The sequence below is a fragment of the Tachypleus tridentatus genome, chromosome 3 (assembly GCF_004210375.1).
Source record: "Tachypleus tridentatus isolate NWPU-2018 chromosome 3, ASM421037v1, whole genome shotgun sequence".
Lineage (NCBI taxonomy): Eukaryota > Metazoa > Arthropoda > Merostomata > Xiphosura > Limulidae > Tachypleus > Tachypleus tridentatus.
In genome coordinates, this window is record NC_134827.1 from 97,465,424 (window position 1) to 97,483,930 (window position 18,507).

The window sequence follows — 18,507 nt, forward strand, 5'->3', positions numbered from 1 at the left end:
GCATGGCCAGGTGGGATAAGGTGTTCGAATCCCAATCGCACCAAACATGCTCGCCCTTTCAGCCGTGGAGCGTTATAGTGGGACGGTCAATCCCACTATTCGTTGGTAAAAGAGTAACCCAAGAGTTGGGTGGTGATCACTAGCTGCCTTCTTTCTAATCTTACACTGCAAAATTAGGGACGGCTAGCGCACATAGCCCTCGTGTAGCTTTGCGCGAAATTCAAACAAACAAACAAACTAGTGTTTATTAAAATTTGTTTTTTCATAGAATCTAAACTTTGAGTAATATGTTTTCTTTATGCCTATTGGCTAAATGATATCGCATCTAAATCTCATGAAGAGAAAACATTAGGTGTTTGAGAAGGTACACGTACTGCTCACAAAACTAAACAGAGAGCGTTAATGTCATACGTCATAACAGAATACCGTTGTTCAAGGAGTTAAACGTACAAGGTAGTTTTCTACCTTTGACAGGATACTGTGGACAAGTTTGTCGTAGAGCGACGTATGCTAATCTTAATAAGTCATGAATGAAAGGTAGCAAGAAAACGTCGTATTTCTCAATCATAGTACACCTGCTACACCCACTAAATTCGAGGTATTTCGTTCAATTCTAGAATGTTTCAGACTAGTTGGGATGCAATAGACGTAACAGTGGTCTCGGCGTGATATATATATATATATAAATTAATTAAAAAATAATTAGAGAATGTAAATCCAATCAGGAATATGAATTGCAATAATTACCAACGCTTATGTAAGTAAGGTTTACTGGTAACATTTGATAACACAAGATACAAGATATTTCATTTTAACCGTTTATTTATATTATATTGTTACTTTATTTCAATTAACTTTATTATCATTCACAAGAACTGATAATCTTGTAAGCTGGCCTTCTTATGGTTAATGTTATTGAAACGTCTGATTTCTGTGAACATCCCGTTTACAGAGTGTAATCTACAAGTTAATTAATATATGATTTCAACGTTACACATACTGCATAGAGACCAACAGTTATTAAAAACATGATTAAAGATCAGTGTGATACAACTATTTCAACCGTTAGGTGTCGCTCACGTACCCATCAACAGATGTATTTTTTTTATTTTACTGGATTTTGCTTAAAGCTACTCTTTTTAACGCACTCCTGACCTCAAAGTACGAAACTCAGTTTTGTTTATTAATTTGTGTGTTTGAGGACACGACCTGAGTAACTTCACGAGTTCGGCACATTAAAGCGCCATCTGATTGTCATTCCGGCTAGTTGGAAATAAATGAAAATACGGTTGGTTATGACAGGATGTTTTTAATAGTTGGTGGCATGGTTGCTTTAAAGTGCCGTTAATTTTGTAATAGAGTTGATCGTTTAATCTGTTGTTTCAACAGAAGATTGTAAACCATTGTATATTGCGATGGTTATTTGATTTTAACTGTTATTGTTGGAATAAATTGTGCAAACTTCTTTATTCAGATCTGTTTGAAAAAGGTTGATTGTTTAGAACCGATGGCTGACACTTTCTGTATTTTTTTATCTTTAACTAAAAGCTTTGTAGTTTTTCTATCGCGACGAATCACATTTACCCTTTTTCTTAGTCGTGTTTCAGTGGTATTGGTCGCATTCTCATTTCGAATCTCTTAAAGGTTTTTAGATTTATTATTTCGTTTTGCACAAACTAAGTTTCTCAATTTGTTCCAATGTTAAAACTTTATCTCTTTCTCTTGGGGTGGGGCCAGGCATGCGACTCGTAATCTGAGGGTCGCGGGTTCGCATCTCGGTCGCACTTAACATGCTCGCCATTTCAGCCATGGAGGCGCTATAACGTTACGGTGAATCCCACTATTCGTTGGTAAAGGAGTGTCCCAAGAGTTGGCGGTTGGTGATGATGACCAGCTGCCTTTCCTCTAGTTCTACACTGCTAAATTAGTGACGGCTAGCGCAGATAGCCATCGAGTAGCTTTGCGCGAAATTGAAAAGCAAACAAACAATATTATATATATCGCTCGCATGATTGGTTAGAAGACCACTCCTTCCAACAAAGGTATTTCATGATTTCGTAGAATTGTTTTTTTTTGTTCATTGAAGTCTAACTACATATATGTTATTCATGTGAAATAAAAGACTTTCATTTGATCATCTTAAATATTTTGCCATCTAGTGTGTAAAATTAAAATTACATTCAATAAAAGAAATTATCGATTGTTATCATTTGAACTGTTTAATTCAATTTTGTGACTATATATTTGTTATTTATTTATATTTCAACTAAACAAAATTATATCTGATAAATTATCAGAACAATAAGTTTGCTAAGAATCAATTAATCACATTTTGTTTCAGGAAAATGTGTAATTTCTCAATTATGACCTTTTTAAAGACAATGTTTGAAAAATGATATAATCCAAATGTTCTATTAGCAAAACCGTTTTAGTTAAATCTTTTTAACATCTGTATTGATCAGTCCAGAGGAACGTATGCAAAATATATTAAGTATATATGAGTGGAGGAACATAACATTGGAGTTCATTGTTACTTATGTTTATTTACTTGATGTATTCTAACAAAAAATATTAATTATAACATACTGTCTCAAATTGTTAATGTAAATAGGATTTGGAAAATATGATTTTAACCTACTGATGATTAAAACAACATGAACTAATTAGAATTACATCATAATGGATCAATTTCTTTAAATATTGTTTGAGAATTGTCTGAAATACAGAATATCCATCATTTGCAATCGGAAAACCAAATTAAAATAAAAATTAACTTCTCTTTATCGTTTAAGATTCATCCTTTTTTCTGTTAAATACATAACTGAGCATTATTGGAAAAAGAAAAATATCACTTGTCTTTATATTAAATAATCATTATAAATTGAAGTCTATATTTGCTTTTGTGAAACAGTGCACAATTGATACTATAAAACTCCTTAATAAACAAATAAATAATTGTTAGAATGTTATTTTTTCATTGTATATAGTATTTATAATACGATCTATCAATATACAAAAGTATGATTCTGTTTAAAGTAAAAACGTTCAAAATACCTCCTGGGATATTAATTTCAGGATGACTTGAACTTTCAATATCAGATGTAATATTCTACTTTGGAGTTGATTCTCGAGGACTATTTAGTTGTTCTCGAAATTCGCGTTCAGCTTTTCAAGAATTATTTTGATAGCCATCTTTATTTTTGAAGAGATAGATTTCTGGGAAGAACTGCTGGTCACCACAACCACAGCCAGCTTTTGGGCTTCTCCTATCAACTGTTATATTTTAACGATGTAATTAACAAAATAGCAACATCATTCAAGTTCACGACGCAAAAGTTGCTAGGCCTATCTATAAAGGAATCAAACACAATATTTCTTAAAGCTAAGATTTTTAAATCTAGTTTAGTCCAACTTTTGAAAATCTTCAGATATAAACACCTAACATGTCTGTTGTACGAACACTCCAGTTATTTCTAATAATCAAAATATTGAATATTTTGTGTATTTAACCAGGATAAAATAGGTAGTTTATTTTTTATAAAACAATATTAAATTATAGATGAATAGCATAGTTCGCTCTTACGCCTTTACTTATCTTTACCGTCCACGTGTATAAAGTTATTGTAGTATTGTATGATGTCATTAACCATTTTAACAAGAAATAGGTATATAGTTAATTCACTAAAGTATTTTGATTTTGAAGGTGTCCATGATTTAATGTTTTTACAGGAAAGAATACCAATACACTTGTCTCGGTGTTAAGATACGTCTTTAATAACTCTTATATTTCTTTTTAACATGCTCGTATTTTCAACCATAGCAGTGTTATAATGCGAAGGTGTATCGCGATGTGAACAAGTTATCTTCAGTCTAACTTATCACTGTTACACTAGGAACAGCTTGGAGATAGGCATCTTATAGTTTTGTGCAAAGTTCAAAACGAACATTTTACAATCCTTAAGGATTGAGTGGATGGGACCTTCAATAGTGGGTATACGTTTCATTTTAGTCAAACCTTTGGACTATAGACCTTTTCCAAATATTTGTTTTGATTCATCTTCCTATAAAATTCGCTGTGTGCTGACGTCAGGTTTTCACTCTTTCCTGTACTATGTGAAAACTGTAGCCGGTAAACTTTCAACAGTAAAATGTTTTTTCATGTGACAAAAGATGATAAATATATAAAAGTAATTTTAATGAGATGACTTAGTGTTAAACAATCGTCACAACAGTATTGTTTTTATATGTTATTTACTCACACAGTAATTCTATATTTGTATAGGAACTTTATTATGCATAATTGATACAACTAACTTATGTAATACTCCAGCTACAAGTTGTTTAAGATACTAACTGTTAATCCAATAAATCTGTTTATACCACTTGTTTTAAAATTATCCCACTTTGAGAGAATTCCAGTAATCCCACCTTTCGTTGGTGAAAAGTATAGGCCAACAGTTGGTGGTGACTGGTATTGATCAGTTCTCTTCTTTATAATATATCACTGCAAGTTTAGAATCGATTAGCATAGACAGCCCTCAAAACAAACCGAACTTCTAACATTCCTTAGGAGTTGATCAGATGGGACATTCTATAATAGATGTATGTTTTAATCCATAATTAAATATTTAGAATATAGAGGTTCTCTGAATGTAGGCTTAGATTTCACTGTTGTAACAGAGTGACGATTCTCGTAAAACAGAAAAATATTTGCTATAGAGAATGCTACCTAGAGTTTAACCGGATGTCATTGTTAAACATCAACAAAGCAATAGCAACTTTAATTGTTCTTTCTAAACACAATTCTCTGCTATTTTTGCAGAGTATTTACATAAATGTATAATACCTTGTGATCTTAATGAACCTTCAACATCCTTAGAAAAATTGTGTAAACAAACCAACTTATTCACTGAATACCTTTCTGAAATATTTAAAATCTACCCGTTTTTTCATAAGCAGCACTACAAAAGAGTAAATAATCACATTACAATGTTGACTTTTTCAAATCCATGTTTCTAGTGTACTATAGATCTACGAGGATTAAGGGATAACAAGAGCAGTTTGTCAAGACCCTTCAGTTTATTATAGTTCTATAATTACACCTTTGTTTAATAACACAGAAACTAACAAGCACACCTTCAGTCAAAACTATAATCAAGAAAAATAGATTTAATAATGTTAATGTGTTAAATTTAAACTGATACATTTTCTGAATTAATTAAAGAACTATTAATAATTCCACTAGAGGACACTACTAGACAGGAACGACTTTCAGATGAATGCCACGTCCTGGCACAACTGTAACGAACTTAACATTATGCTGGATATCTCCCTGAAAGAGAAGAAAATACTTCAATTACTAAGAAATAAGTAAAACAATTCTATTTCACACAGTTCAAATGTGATCGGAAATAATTATTACTTTTTTACTTATTTTACTGTTTACTTTGTGATCTATCTTATATTCTTATCTGATCATCTGAAAGAAAATTATAATTTTAAGATAACTGTGAGTGTAAACAAACTTGTGTTTCTTACTCCATAATATTCAAAACTTGAAACTTACAATTTCTGTCTTCTCAGAAGGAACTAGCATGTAAGCGCGTAAGATTCTGCACAAGGCTAGTTTTGCTTGCAGCTGCCCCATTCTCATGCCAATACAGTTTCTTGGTCCAGATCGAAACGCTTGATAGGCCATGGGGTGAATATCCTTCTTATTTTCAGGAAGAAACCTGTATATCATGACATTATAACAACTAAGTTTCAAATCAGAAAATTCCTAGTTCTCTCTCCAACTAAAAGTAAATATTTTCGAAGAAAAATATCAATAAACCTGTAAAAATAACACAAAGTTATAGGTATGTATTACGTATTTAGTGTTTACCTCTCATGCTTAAACTCGTAAGGCTCAGACCAGATCTCTGGATCGTGATGGAGGTGCCAAATAGGGACCTGTATGACAGTTTATTTGGGGATTTTTAAATCACCTAGCTGGTAGTCCTCGTCAGAAACTCTGTTAACAAATCTAAACAAATAAACATACATGTATTTCTTGTCTCATTACTCGTTTAGCATCGTTAGAGTAGTGGAAGATTACTACCACTATTCAATAGAATAGTATTTCTTCCAAAGGATCTGAGAAAATCCTCACATATTTTCACTGATATAGGTGTCGATAAATAATCCTGACATCATTAATTCAGTTGTAAAGGTTTCACAAATTGTTGGAATGTTTTGTCTGTTAATTTAATGAGAATAAAGTGGGACGTTTTTTTAAATTCGTGTCTTAAGTATCTTTATTTATAGGACAGTTCTGAATTGAGTATACAAAACTAGCATATTTTTGTAGTAAGTGATTCATTTGAATTAACATTAATACACCAGTTTTTGTACAAAATAAATTAGATTATTTATGAATATAGCTTGAGCGTTTTGGTGTTGATTATTGATTATAATTTACACCTAAGATATTGGTTTTGGTAAAGGGCGCCATTTTGAATTGAAAGAAGAACAAACGTACCCTACAACTGGAGGGTACAATCGCAGATATTCCGAGAAAACTTGGTTTAAATATCGAAGTTTGTTTACTGTGGTGTAATTTAAGACACCCTAAAATACAATATTAAGAATGAAAATAAATATTTAATGTTTTGATTAGAAATCTATTAAAATATATTTACAATAAATTTAGTATAAACTGTCTCAAACACCTGAGAGTAACAATCTATTGAAAAGGTTTTAAAACAGAAATGATTGAAGATTTTAGTTTAGAATTCTATTTTATATTTTAGATACAGATACTGGACATCTTGTCGGTTGACCAGTATATGGGTTGTGAAGCCAAGGGCTGAACTTGTTGTTTCATAACTGTTCAAATAAACAAGACTGACATACTGTTTCTGTATCTATGATAATTATGTAATAAGTAGAAAAGCAGCATGAACATTTTGAATATTCCGACAATAATAATATCTAATACCTTTATGACATCTTTCTATGTTTTAATAACACATTTAATGTAATAATCTTATTTACTACAAAAATGTTCTCGAAACGAGTAAGTACAGTTTGTGTACGTTTTATACAATATGAAAAATACCAACAGAAGACTGGTAAACACTAGTATGTAAATTGAATGAGTTTAATTTCATACAGTTATTAATCAAACAAAAGGATCGTATAAATATGACATGTAGTCACCGTAGAATCATAACCTTAAAGAAGACATAAAAACAGATAATTTGTTAAAACTTAAATATCAATATGTTTCCTCATCCTTCCACACACACAAACAGAAAGTAGGGAAACCAAACAAACTGGTTTTCACTTTCCAACAGCCAATCATATGAGAGCACAATGAAATAACTAAGACACTTGAGTAACAGAAATCAATCCATAATAAAGTTCCCTTTAATTAATACTTATTTTCACTGTTCATCTGTGAACTTCATCGCGTCAATATGTGAGAATGTTAATATTGTTAACTGTGGTTTGCCATCATTAAACAAATATTCAATACATGAATAGTTGAAAGAAATTGTTCACATACAGAGACAAAATACATCACTTCAACTGCTTCTTTTATAATACAGTTAACCACACATATACTATATAGTGTAAGTACAGTAATTTTACATAAATACTGTACTTCTTACAGCACGTGGACAAGAGATTTATCCAGCTAATAAGAAAGTGATACAATTTGTTTTAATTTCCCCATCTGTAATAATTTTCATCTGTTTCTTCCCTTCCTTCGAAGTTTCTGGTCAAATAAATACACAAACGTGAATACAACGTAACCAAATAAAGATTTGACCAGTTCTGTATCTTTTTTTGCACATCAGATCAGTTACCTTGATTAAAATATAGGTATCTGCTTCGTTGAGAACAGTAAAATACAGTTTAACATGACCTGGTTTTGATAGACTTGTAGCTATTGGATAACCGTTGCTAAGACAAAGTAATCAAAACAAAATTTGAAAGAATACTGGTTCACGATCAGTGGAATAAGTAAAGATGTGAACATGTTTACCTTACAAATGAATCGAAGTTTCAAATGTTTAGTAAATATGTACAACAGTTTGTTAAAAGGTAGAGAACAGAAGGGTATCAGAATCAAATTACAACGTCACAGTTCCAAGTGATGTTCTATAGAATAATAATTATCACATGAAACAGTAAATATTATGCTTGACCAATTTCTCGTACAACGAGGGTCGAATAAATCTAAAAACTGTTACCAGGTTCCTAATTGCAATTATAGATATTTAAATATACGTTAAATTCATATATTTATTCAGTCAACAATTTGAAATTCACATGTAACTTTACATCGATGTAACAATTCGATAAACTGACGTTACTAGACTATAATATTAAATTTAGTTGATGAATGAAAACTGTTTCACAGACACTCGTGTCTTGGTCATTGTAGATACTCTAAGAATGTAGTTTGTTTTTAATCTTTGAGATGTGTTATTTTTATGTTCACCTTTCTCATCATTAGAAACATCATTTGTTGGCTCGTCTTCACCAGATGTCAGGTGTTTAACAGTGACATTTTCAATGTCTTCTTCAGCCATTCTAGCATCCAACATCATCTGCAGAAGATCAGATCTTTGAAGCTAAAAAAAGAGAAAATATTTATATATACATAACATGGTGATTAACCAATAAAACGATTTTGCAGTAAAATACGAATGTTATTTGTAGGAGAATAACTAAGTTATGAAACATAAAATATGTGTTCATCTCAGTTATATTCGTGTTAACATAGTGAATAATTCTAAGTTTTGAAAATATCTAAAAATACCTTCCTAATTAATATATACTCTAGTTTTCAATAAGAGTATAACTTACATTTATCTGTTAACTAACTAAAAATACTTATGTATCAAAAAGTAGTATTTCATCAAATATATTTGTATACATCCTATTTTACATTTATCTTTAAATAGAAACAGTAAATGTCCAGCAATAGTATTTTATCGAATCATTTTGTTATTCATCCAGTTTTCAGCGTTGTTTGATAACTGATATTCTCAAGAATACTTTAGATTAAAAGGCATTCAAATATATTTTGACCAAATATGACCTTCTTTTGTTTGTTTTGGAATTTCGCACAAAGCTACTGGAGGGCTATCTGTGCTAGCCGTCCCTAATTTAGCAGTGTAAGGCTATAGGGAAGGCAGCTAGTCATCACCACCCACCACCCACTCTTGGGCTACTCTACCAACGAATAGTGGGATCGACCACACATGATAACGCCCCTACGGCTGAAAATGCGAGCATGTGTGGCGCGATCGGGATGAGAACCCGCGACCCTCAGATTACGAATCGCATGCCTTAACACGCTTGGCCATATGACCTTGTGTTTGGCGAGTAAACATTATTACATAAATTGACAGATCTTCTTTATAAAAGTCCAGTTTCAACACACGCAGAGCAGAATGATTTCTGATGAGAAATACCGTTCTTTGAAAGAAATTACTTGAAACACCACTTCTGATTTATAATCCTTTATGGCTATTTCACGTGATAATTTGAAATTGTTTCTTTCCGAAAAGTCAGTAAAAGTGTGTGTGTGTTTTATCAGAGCAAAGCCACATCGGGCTGTCTGGTGTACCACCGAGGGGAATTGAACCCTTGATTTTAGTATTGTAAATCCGAAGACATAGCGCTGTACTAGCGAATGGCTTTAGTAAAAGTAATAGTTATTACAGATATGATGAGAAACAGAAAATGTTTTACCGCAGGATTCCTTTGTCTACTCTCTATCACTTTTGTAACTCCTTGGATTAAGGATCTTCCTGGAGTTGAGAATATCTGATGCCATATGACATCCACCAGTTTCCGAATTGGATAAAGGATATTGTAAAGCTCAGGTAAGCACACTAAAAATCAAGGCCATTTATCAGTAAATCTCTGTATAAATTTAAATTAAGCATTGTCAACATTCAAATACTATATAATTAAATTTAAGTTCTCGTTAACTGTATTTTCGTTCATAAATAGTTCATTTTTGTTCAAAATTTCAAACTTTGGCATTATAGATATCACTCAAAGTCTTAACGTAAAGTTTTCATTCTTACAAGTGTCCCCACAAAAGTATCACCACAAAATCTACAGAATGTCTTCATAGTATGACCTATATGCTTACGTGTCCCAGTCTGTTAACGAAAAATGTTTCATTTCAATTACATAAATGTACAAAACTATATTATTCATGCATTACCGTTTTGATTTATTTCATAATTTCAATATCCATGTAACCCATAATGAAGTGTTAAAATACGTAATATGAACATTTTATGTACAACTGTGATACATAATTCAATTTGCAACCTTTATAGTACTGAAAATGAACATTTTTCATATTAAAATATATAATTTATAACCAGTATATTCATTCGATTAATAGTTTGCTATTTTTGTGAACAACAATTAAACGTGTATTTTCAAAGGCTGCCTGTGTTTTTCACCTACGTCTCTCTGTCCTTCCACCATCGTAAGAAATCTACAAATTTAGGCACCTAAGAACTTGAAGCTCTGTGTGAATGTATGTGCCTTATTCTTGGTGGTTCTGGCTCTGGTTATTAGTTTTACACCCATTTTTTACGATCTTGTGATTTTGTCCTCCAATTCTTAAACTCAGTAGAACCCATTTTACCTGAAAATTATTCAAATGTTACGCTTTCTTTAAACTGTCATAAGCTCGTAAATCCCGCCCTTTTGTAAATAAGGATTTCCCAATTGTATGACTGAGTAGATCAATTGCAGTTACAAACGTAACGTTTTTTAAAATATTATTTGTTTTTTAAATAATGAAAACATTCAATCTAGAGCATGGTATGGTCAGGTGGCTAAGGCGCTGGACTCCTTATCTGAGGATCACTGGTTCGAATCCCCGTCATACTAAACATGATCGTATGGCTGTATAAAGTCACCGTCAATCCCACTATTTGTTGGTTAAGAGTAGCTCAAGAGTTGGCGGTGGGTGGTGATGACTAGCTGCTTTCTCTCTAGTCTTATACTGTTAGATTAGGGACGGCAAGCGCAGATAGCCCTCGAGTAGCTTTGCGCGAAATTAAAAAACAAACAAACAATTATAATAACACTTAACTATTTTAATCGCTTACCTTTGTTTCAGATTTGGTTTTGGTTATTAAATATTTACTAGCAGAAACCACAAAACATTTGTGGTCAAATGAGCATCTTTATAGCCACAGTATTTCTTTAAATACGTAACTTTTAGAATAATACAAAATAATTATAATCCTAAACACCAAAATCTGCAAGTCCACCTGTCTTAGGCCTAAAATTAGTTATTAACAACGGTCTATAGTCTTTGCCAAATCGTTTGCATACTGTTCCATGTTCATGTTACTGTCTACATGCATGGAGTAGTTTTTAAATTAAATACCTTGGTAGTAACAGAGAAGATAGCGCCTTCGCTTTGGCAGCTGCCACTCCTGCGAGACTCGTACTGACCGGTTCCATGTTAAACTCACCAATGTTTTAACCCAAATTGTCAATAATCATGTAGTCAAAATCCTTAATTTCTACCAAGTGCGAGGTTAATGTAGGATTGTTTAGTCTTCGAGCACCCCTGTGGGATAATATTTCCTTAGTAATATTAAACTTATTCCTAAAAAAACTGTCAATATTGTGTGTGTGTGAAGGTAACGTATGATATTATAAAGATGTACGAGTTGTTATTCTGGTCTGTTTCAGCTGTTTTGAGCATTTTGTTTATTTGAAACATTCACACATCTGTTTTGTGTATTTTGTCTTATAGCAAAGTTACATTAGACTATCTGCTGAGTCCACTGAGTGGAATCGAACCCCTGATTTTAGCGTTGTAAATTCGTAGACTTACCGCTGTACCAGTGGAGGACCATCTGTTTTGTAAGAAATGGTCTGCTTTTGATGTAATCTCTTTTGAAAGATATCAACGCTTTGTTCAAACTTCAAATAGACTAGTGCTAGGTACTTTTAAAATTTAAAATCAAAAGCAGCTAAAATGTAATAGAAACAGATCTCATCAACATAGCTTTAAGATGAGGAAAAGGACAGCGCTGTCGATTCCAGGTTGTCGTATCTTTCTATATGGGGGTCATCCGGTAGTCAGGTTCGTTTGGAGGCATTAGGCCGTCGTATCTTCCTATCTGGAGTGTCAGCCGGTAGTCCAGGTTGTTTGAGTAATTGTGACTGAAGCATCTAGCTGCAGTCAACACTCTAATCTCCATATTTATAATTTACTGAAGTAGTAGATATATATTTTAATTCAGAAGTAAATATTTAGCATATAGAGATTCTCTAAATATAGGCTTAGAATTCTTTAACCACAGTGCTGACCGTATACTGACATCTTTACAGAGATTTCACTGTAGTAACAGAGTAAGCAAACCTTTCACGATTCTTGTAAAACAGAAAAAAATATTCACTAAAGAGAATGTCACCTAGAGTTTAAACAGATATCATTATTAATCATTAACAAACAAAAAGGAAAACTTCTACACTTTAACTGTTATTTATAAACGACATTTCCTGCTAGTTTTGTAAAGAATTTACATAAATGTATAATTCCTCACAATCTTAATGAACCTTCAACATCCACAGAAAAAAAATTGTGTAAAAAAAACCAACTTATTCACTGAATCCTTTCTGAAACTTTTAAAATCAACCTTTCATACGCATCAATAAGAAATAGTAAATAATCGCATTACAAACTTTTACAAACTTATGTTTCCAGTGTATTACAAATCCACAAAGATTAATTATAACAAGAACCGTACGTAACATCAATCACTTTATTTTAATTATATAAATACACCTCCACCCATCAATACAGAAACTGAGTAACACATTTTGATTCAAAACTAAAGTCCACAAAAATAGAGTAAATAATATTAATGATTCAGCTGATATATTTACGAAGGTAATTAAAGAACTCTTATTTTATATGAATAGTTCTTTCCACTAGAGGCCATCACTAAACAGGAACGACTTTCACATGAATGCCATGTACTGGACCAATGGTTAGAAACTTGATCTTATATTGTATTTGTCCCTGAAACACAAGAAATAAGTAAAAAAATCTCTGCTACACAGTTTAAATTTGATCAGAAGTAATATTTTATTTTTATACTTATTTTAGTATTTACTTTGTGATTTATCTTTATGTACTTATTGCATTATTTGTAACAAAATTATAATTTTCATATAACTATGTTTGTGAATAAACTTGTTTTGTTTTCACCTCTCTATATTCTAAAATGAGAAACTTACAATTTCCGTTTTCTCAGAAGGAACTACTTTGTAGCCGCGTAAGATTCTAGCCAAAGCTAGTTTGGCATGTAGTTGCCCCATTCTCATACCAACACAGTTTCGCGGTCCAGATCCAAACGCTTGATAGGCCATAGGGTGGATATCCTTCTTATTTTCAGGGAGAAACCTGTATATCATGACATTATGACAATTGAGTTTCAAATTATACATGTTCATAATTCTTTCTCCAAAATAAAGAAATGTTTTCGAAGAAAAATATTAATAAATCTGTAAAAGTAACACAAAGTTATAGGTATGTATTAGCTATTTAGTGTTTACCTCTCAGGTTTAAACTCGTATGGCTCAGACCAGATCTCTGGATCGTGATGGAAATACCAAACAGGGACCTGTATGGTAGTGTCTTTGGGGATTTTAAAATCACCTAGCTGGTAATCCTCGTCAGAAACTCTGTTGATAAACCTATAAAAAATAAAAAAGACATGTATTTCTTGTCTCATTGCTCGTTTAGCATCATCAGCAGATAGTGGAAGATAATTATCACTATCCAATAGAATAGCATCTCTTTCAAATTGAATCGAGGAAATCCTCACATGTTTTCACTGGTAAAGGTATCGATAAATAATTATGACATCTTTAATTCACTTCTGAAAATTTTGGAAATTGGTAAAATATTTTGTCCGTAATTTTTTTGCCTCATCTTTGAGAAAACGTTAATTTCATGAAAATTAAATGAGACAATATTGTTTAAACATTGTATCTTAAATATCCTTCTTTGTACTAAAGTACTGACATGAATATAAAAAAAACTAGCATATTTTTGTAGTAAGTTATTTACGTGAATTAAAATGAGTACACCAGTTTCAGTACAAAATAACTTAGATTATTTATAAACACAGCTTGACATGTTTGGAAGCGAGTGTTTTGTGTGGTATTTTACAAAGATGTTGGTTTTGGTAAAGGGCGCCATTTTGAACTGAATGAAGAACAAACTCACGTGATAATTGGCGGATACAGTCGCAGAGATTCTGAGAAAACTTGGTCTAAATATTGCAGTTTGTTCACTGTGTTGTAATCTAAGACACCCTAAAAAACAGTATTAAGAAAGAAATGAAATAAATAATATATCGGTTGGAAATCACTTTAAAAAATGTATTTACAATAAATTGGCTACAAACTTTTTCAAACACTTGAGAATAACAATCTATTGAAAAGGTTTTAAAACTGAAATTATTGAAGATTTTAGTCCAGAATTCTACTTTATATGTTAGATACAAATAAAATTCAGGTCTTACATCTTGTCCTATGACATCGTTTATTTCTTCACGAATCTTTTCCTGGACATCTTGTCGGTTGACCAGTATATGGGTTGTGAAAGCGAGAGCTGTACTTGTTGTTTCATAGCTGTTGAATTAAAGAAAACTGAGAAACATATTTTGTATCTATTATTTATGTGTAATAAGTAGAAACGCGGCATAAACATTTTGAATATTCAAATAATAATAATTTTACAGAATCGTAACCTCATGCTCACTGCCAGTACAGCGGTAAGCCTACGGATTTACAACGCTAAAATTAAAGGTTCGATTCTTCTCGTTGGGCTCAGCAGATAGTTCGATGTAGCTTTGCTATGAAGAAAACACAGAAGCACATATAACCTTATTGAACAGATACAAACGGAGAATTTTGTTAAGACTTAAATATCACTACAATTCCTCATCCTTCCGCACATAGAAAACAAAAGTAAAACAAACGAACAAACTGGTTTCAACAGCCAATCCGATGAGAGTACAAGGAAGTAGTTATCATAGTAACAGTCATCACTCCACAACATGGTCCGGCATGGACTGGTGGTTATGGCACTTGACTCGTAATCACAAGGTCGCGACTTCGAATCCCCGTAACACAAAACATGCTAGTCCTTTCAGCCGCAGGAGCGTTATATAGTGACAGTTAATCTCACTATTCGTTGGTAAAAGAGTAGCCCAAGCGTTGGCGATGGGTGATGATGACTAGCTGCCATCCCTCGAGTCTTACACTTCTAAATTAGGGACGGCGAGCGCAGATGGCGCTCATGTAGCTTTGCGCGAAATTCAAAAGAAACCAAAACGAAAACACTCCACAATGAAGCTCCCTTTGCTTGCTACTACTTTCACAGTTGGTGTATGAACTTCATTCCGTCAATTTTACAGAATGTTATAAAGACTTTCATTGTTACTCAAGTTTACCAGTGTTGTTGACTGGGATATGTCATCATTAGACAAATATGAATATTTGAAAGATATTTTTTACATACAGTGCTAAAAAAACACGTCACTTGCTTCTTTTATAATACAGTTAACCATACACATACTATATAGTGTAAGTACAGTAAATTTACATAAATGTTGTACTTACCATAATAGGTGAGCAAGAGACTTACCCAGCCAATAAGAAAGTGATACAATTTGCTTTAATTTCCACATCTGTACTAAACTTCATCTGTTTCTTCTTGTCTAATCAAATAAATGGACAAACGTGTATACAACGAAATACAGGTAAAATATAGTAACATGACCTGGTCTGGATGGACTTTTAGTTGCTGAATAACCACTTCCGAGACAAAGTAAACAAAAAAAAAATCAAGAGAGTTTTGGTTCACGATCAGTGGAATAAGTAAAGATGTAAACATGTGATATTTACAAATAAATAGAAGTTTCAAATGTTTAGTAAATATGTACAGTTTGTTAAAAGGTAGAGAGCAGAAGGGTATGAGAATCAAATTACAACGTCACAGTTCCAAGTGATGTTCTGTAGAATAATAATTATCTTATGAAACAGTAGATATTATGCTTGACCAATTTCTCGTAAAACGAGGGTGAAGTAAACCTCTGACCTACAAAACTGTTACCAGGTTCCTAATTGCACTTTTAGAGAATTAAATATACGTTAAATTCATATATATATATATATTCAGTCAACAACCTGAAATTCACATGTAATTTTACATCGATGTAACAATCCGATAAACTGACGTTACTAGACTATAACATTAAATGTAGTTTTTGAGTGAAAACTGTTTCACAGACACTCGTGTCTTCGTCATTATTGTAGGTAATTTAAGAATGTAGTTTGTTTTTAATCTTTGAAATGTGTTATTTTTATGTTCACCTTTCTCATCATTAGAAACATCTTTTGTTGGCTCGTCTACACCAGCTGTCAAGTGTTTAGCAGTGACATTTTCAATGTCTTCTTTAGCCATTCGAGCATCCAACATCATCTGCAGAAGATCAGATCTTTGAAGCTAAAAAAAAAGAAAACATTTATATATACATAACATGGTGATTAACCAATAAAACGATTTTGCAGTAAAATACGAATGTTATTTGTAGGAGAATTACTAAGTTATGAAACATAAAATATGTGTTCATCTTAGTTATATTCATTTTGACATAGTGAATAATTCCAAGTTTCGAAAATATCTAACAATAACTTCCTAATTATTGTATCAAGGTGCTATAGTTCGTTTTTCATTACGAGTGCAACTTACATTTGTCATTAAAATAACCCCCCAGTGGCTCTGCGGTATGTCTTCGGACTAACAACGCTAAAGTGGGCAGAGCACAGATAGCCCATTGCGTAGCTTTGTGCTTAATTCAAAACAACACCATTAAAATACATATTTAAACAGTAATATTTTATTGAATACATTTTTATTTATCAATTAATTAAATGAAATTAATTAAACATCAGACATTATTTTGTTATCGAATATATTTTTGATAGATCCAGTTTTACATTTGTCATCAGAAAGAAACACGTAAATGTCCAATACCAGTATTTTATTGAATCCGTTTGTTATTCATGCAGTTTTAGAGTTGTTGACAACTGATTTTCTGAATGTATCACAAATTTTGTTCCCAGATAGTATGTATTATTTCTTAATTGCTTTTGTTGTAAAAGTACAGAAAATGGCCATTATTCGCTTCAAACTTTGCTTTTGTGACCTGGGTAATGAAATTTTGATATTAACCTATTTTCTATGTAAAACAGGCAAATTTGCACATTTTCATTTAGAGAGGGAGTGAGTATATGAAGGACTTAAGGTCTGAATAAAACAACATATGAATCAAGATATACATGTATTTATGCTAAAGTTATACAAAAATGTTTAGAAGTGAGTAGTTTCTCGAGATTTACGATTGTAATGTAAATCACTTTCAAGTATCAGCCTCCAAATATAGCCTCCCATCATGTTTTCGTTATCCGATCCTTGGTAGCGGCGTCCAAAGTCTAGTATATCATGGTTGAACGCTTGCCTTGCTCCTCTGAGTATTTAGGCTTTCAGGGATATTCTGCAGCCAATTCTGCCGTAGTTCTCACCAGAGCCTCAAGCAGTTCCACATAATTTTCTGCCTTGTGATTGCTCAAGAAGCTCCGAACCACTGCGACAAACCTGCCCCAAGTTTTTTTCCTTCCTACTGAGCTTCTTGAGGAATTCTGTGCACTCCAGGATCTTTATTTGTGGTCCAACGAAGACACCAGCTTTGACCTTTGCCTCAGACAGCTTAGGGAAAAAGTCACGAAGGTTCTTGAAGGCTGCAGACTCCTTATCAAGAGCTGTGACAAATTGTTTCATGAGACCCAATTTTATGTGCAATGGTGGAAACAACACCTTCTGGAGGGACACTCGTGGCTCACACTTGACATTGTGCCTCCTCACAGAGAACTTGGTCCGTTGTGGCCAGTGCTTTCTGTTGTAATGCGCTGCGGTGTCCCTGCTGTCCCAAAGGCAAAGATAACAGTAAAACTTGTTAAAGCCTCCTTGGAGACCCATCAAGAATGCCACCATTTTGATGTCTCCGATAACCTCCCAGCCATAGTCATCATACTTCAAGGCTTCTAGCAAGATCTTGACGTTGTTGTATTCATCTTTGAGGTGCACCGAATGAGCCAGAGAAAGAAACGGATACTTATTCCCGTGGTTAAGCAGCACAGCTTTAAAGCTTCTGGATGGGCTGTCAATGAAGAGTTGCCATTTGTTCTGATTCCAATTGCCTCAAACAAACCGGATACATTGTGGCAAAAGCAGAGTTCATTTTGACGAATGAAGATGTTTGAAAATATCGGTGACGTTTCCTTTGATTTGTGACTTGCATACTTTCATTCTTGAAAATTCTTGTAAGTTCTATAACATTCTAGAAAGTTCTTGAAAATTCTCTATCACCAACTCAGCACTGA

At 32.8% G+C, this 18,507-nt stretch overlaps 2 protein-coding genes across 5 annotated transcripts in view; one reads left to right on the top strand and one right to left on the bottom strand.

Moving 5' to 3' along the window:
* The window catches only part of LOC143247543 (cytochrome P450 3A8-like), a 68,225-nt gene that overhangs the window by 13,041 nt on the left and 36,677 nt on the right, over nucleotides 1-18,507 (top strand). The gene's annotated exons all lie outside the window — the stretch shown is intronic.
* LOC143247548 (cytochrome P450 3A19-like) overlaps nucleotides 12,795-18,507 on the bottom strand; it is a 51,081-nt gene continuing 45,368 nt past the window's right edge. For 2 of the 3 annotated variants that reach the window (XM_076495822.1, XM_076495821.1), the window contains 7 exons: nucleotides 16,438-16,570; nucleotides 15,710-15,782; nucleotides 14,583-14,691; nucleotides 14,285-14,373; nucleotides 13,609-13,749; nucleotides 13,291-13,456; nucleotides 12,795-13,072 (listed from right to left, as the gene is read on the bottom strand). In XM_076495822.1, the coding sequence (XP_076351937.1) occupies nucleotides 12,995-13,072; nucleotides 13,291-13,456; nucleotides 13,609-13,749; nucleotides 14,285-14,373; nucleotides 14,583-14,691; nucleotides 15,710-15,782; nucleotides 16,438-16,570 (789 nt within the window). In that variant the 3' untranslated portion in view covers nucleotides 12,795-12,994. The remainder of the gene's footprint in view (nucleotides 13,073-13,290; nucleotides 13,457-13,608; nucleotides 13,750-14,284; nucleotides 14,374-14,582; nucleotides 14,692-15,709; nucleotides 15,783-16,437; nucleotides 16,571-18,507) is intronic. The other variant, XM_076495823.1, reaches the window with a different exon arrangement.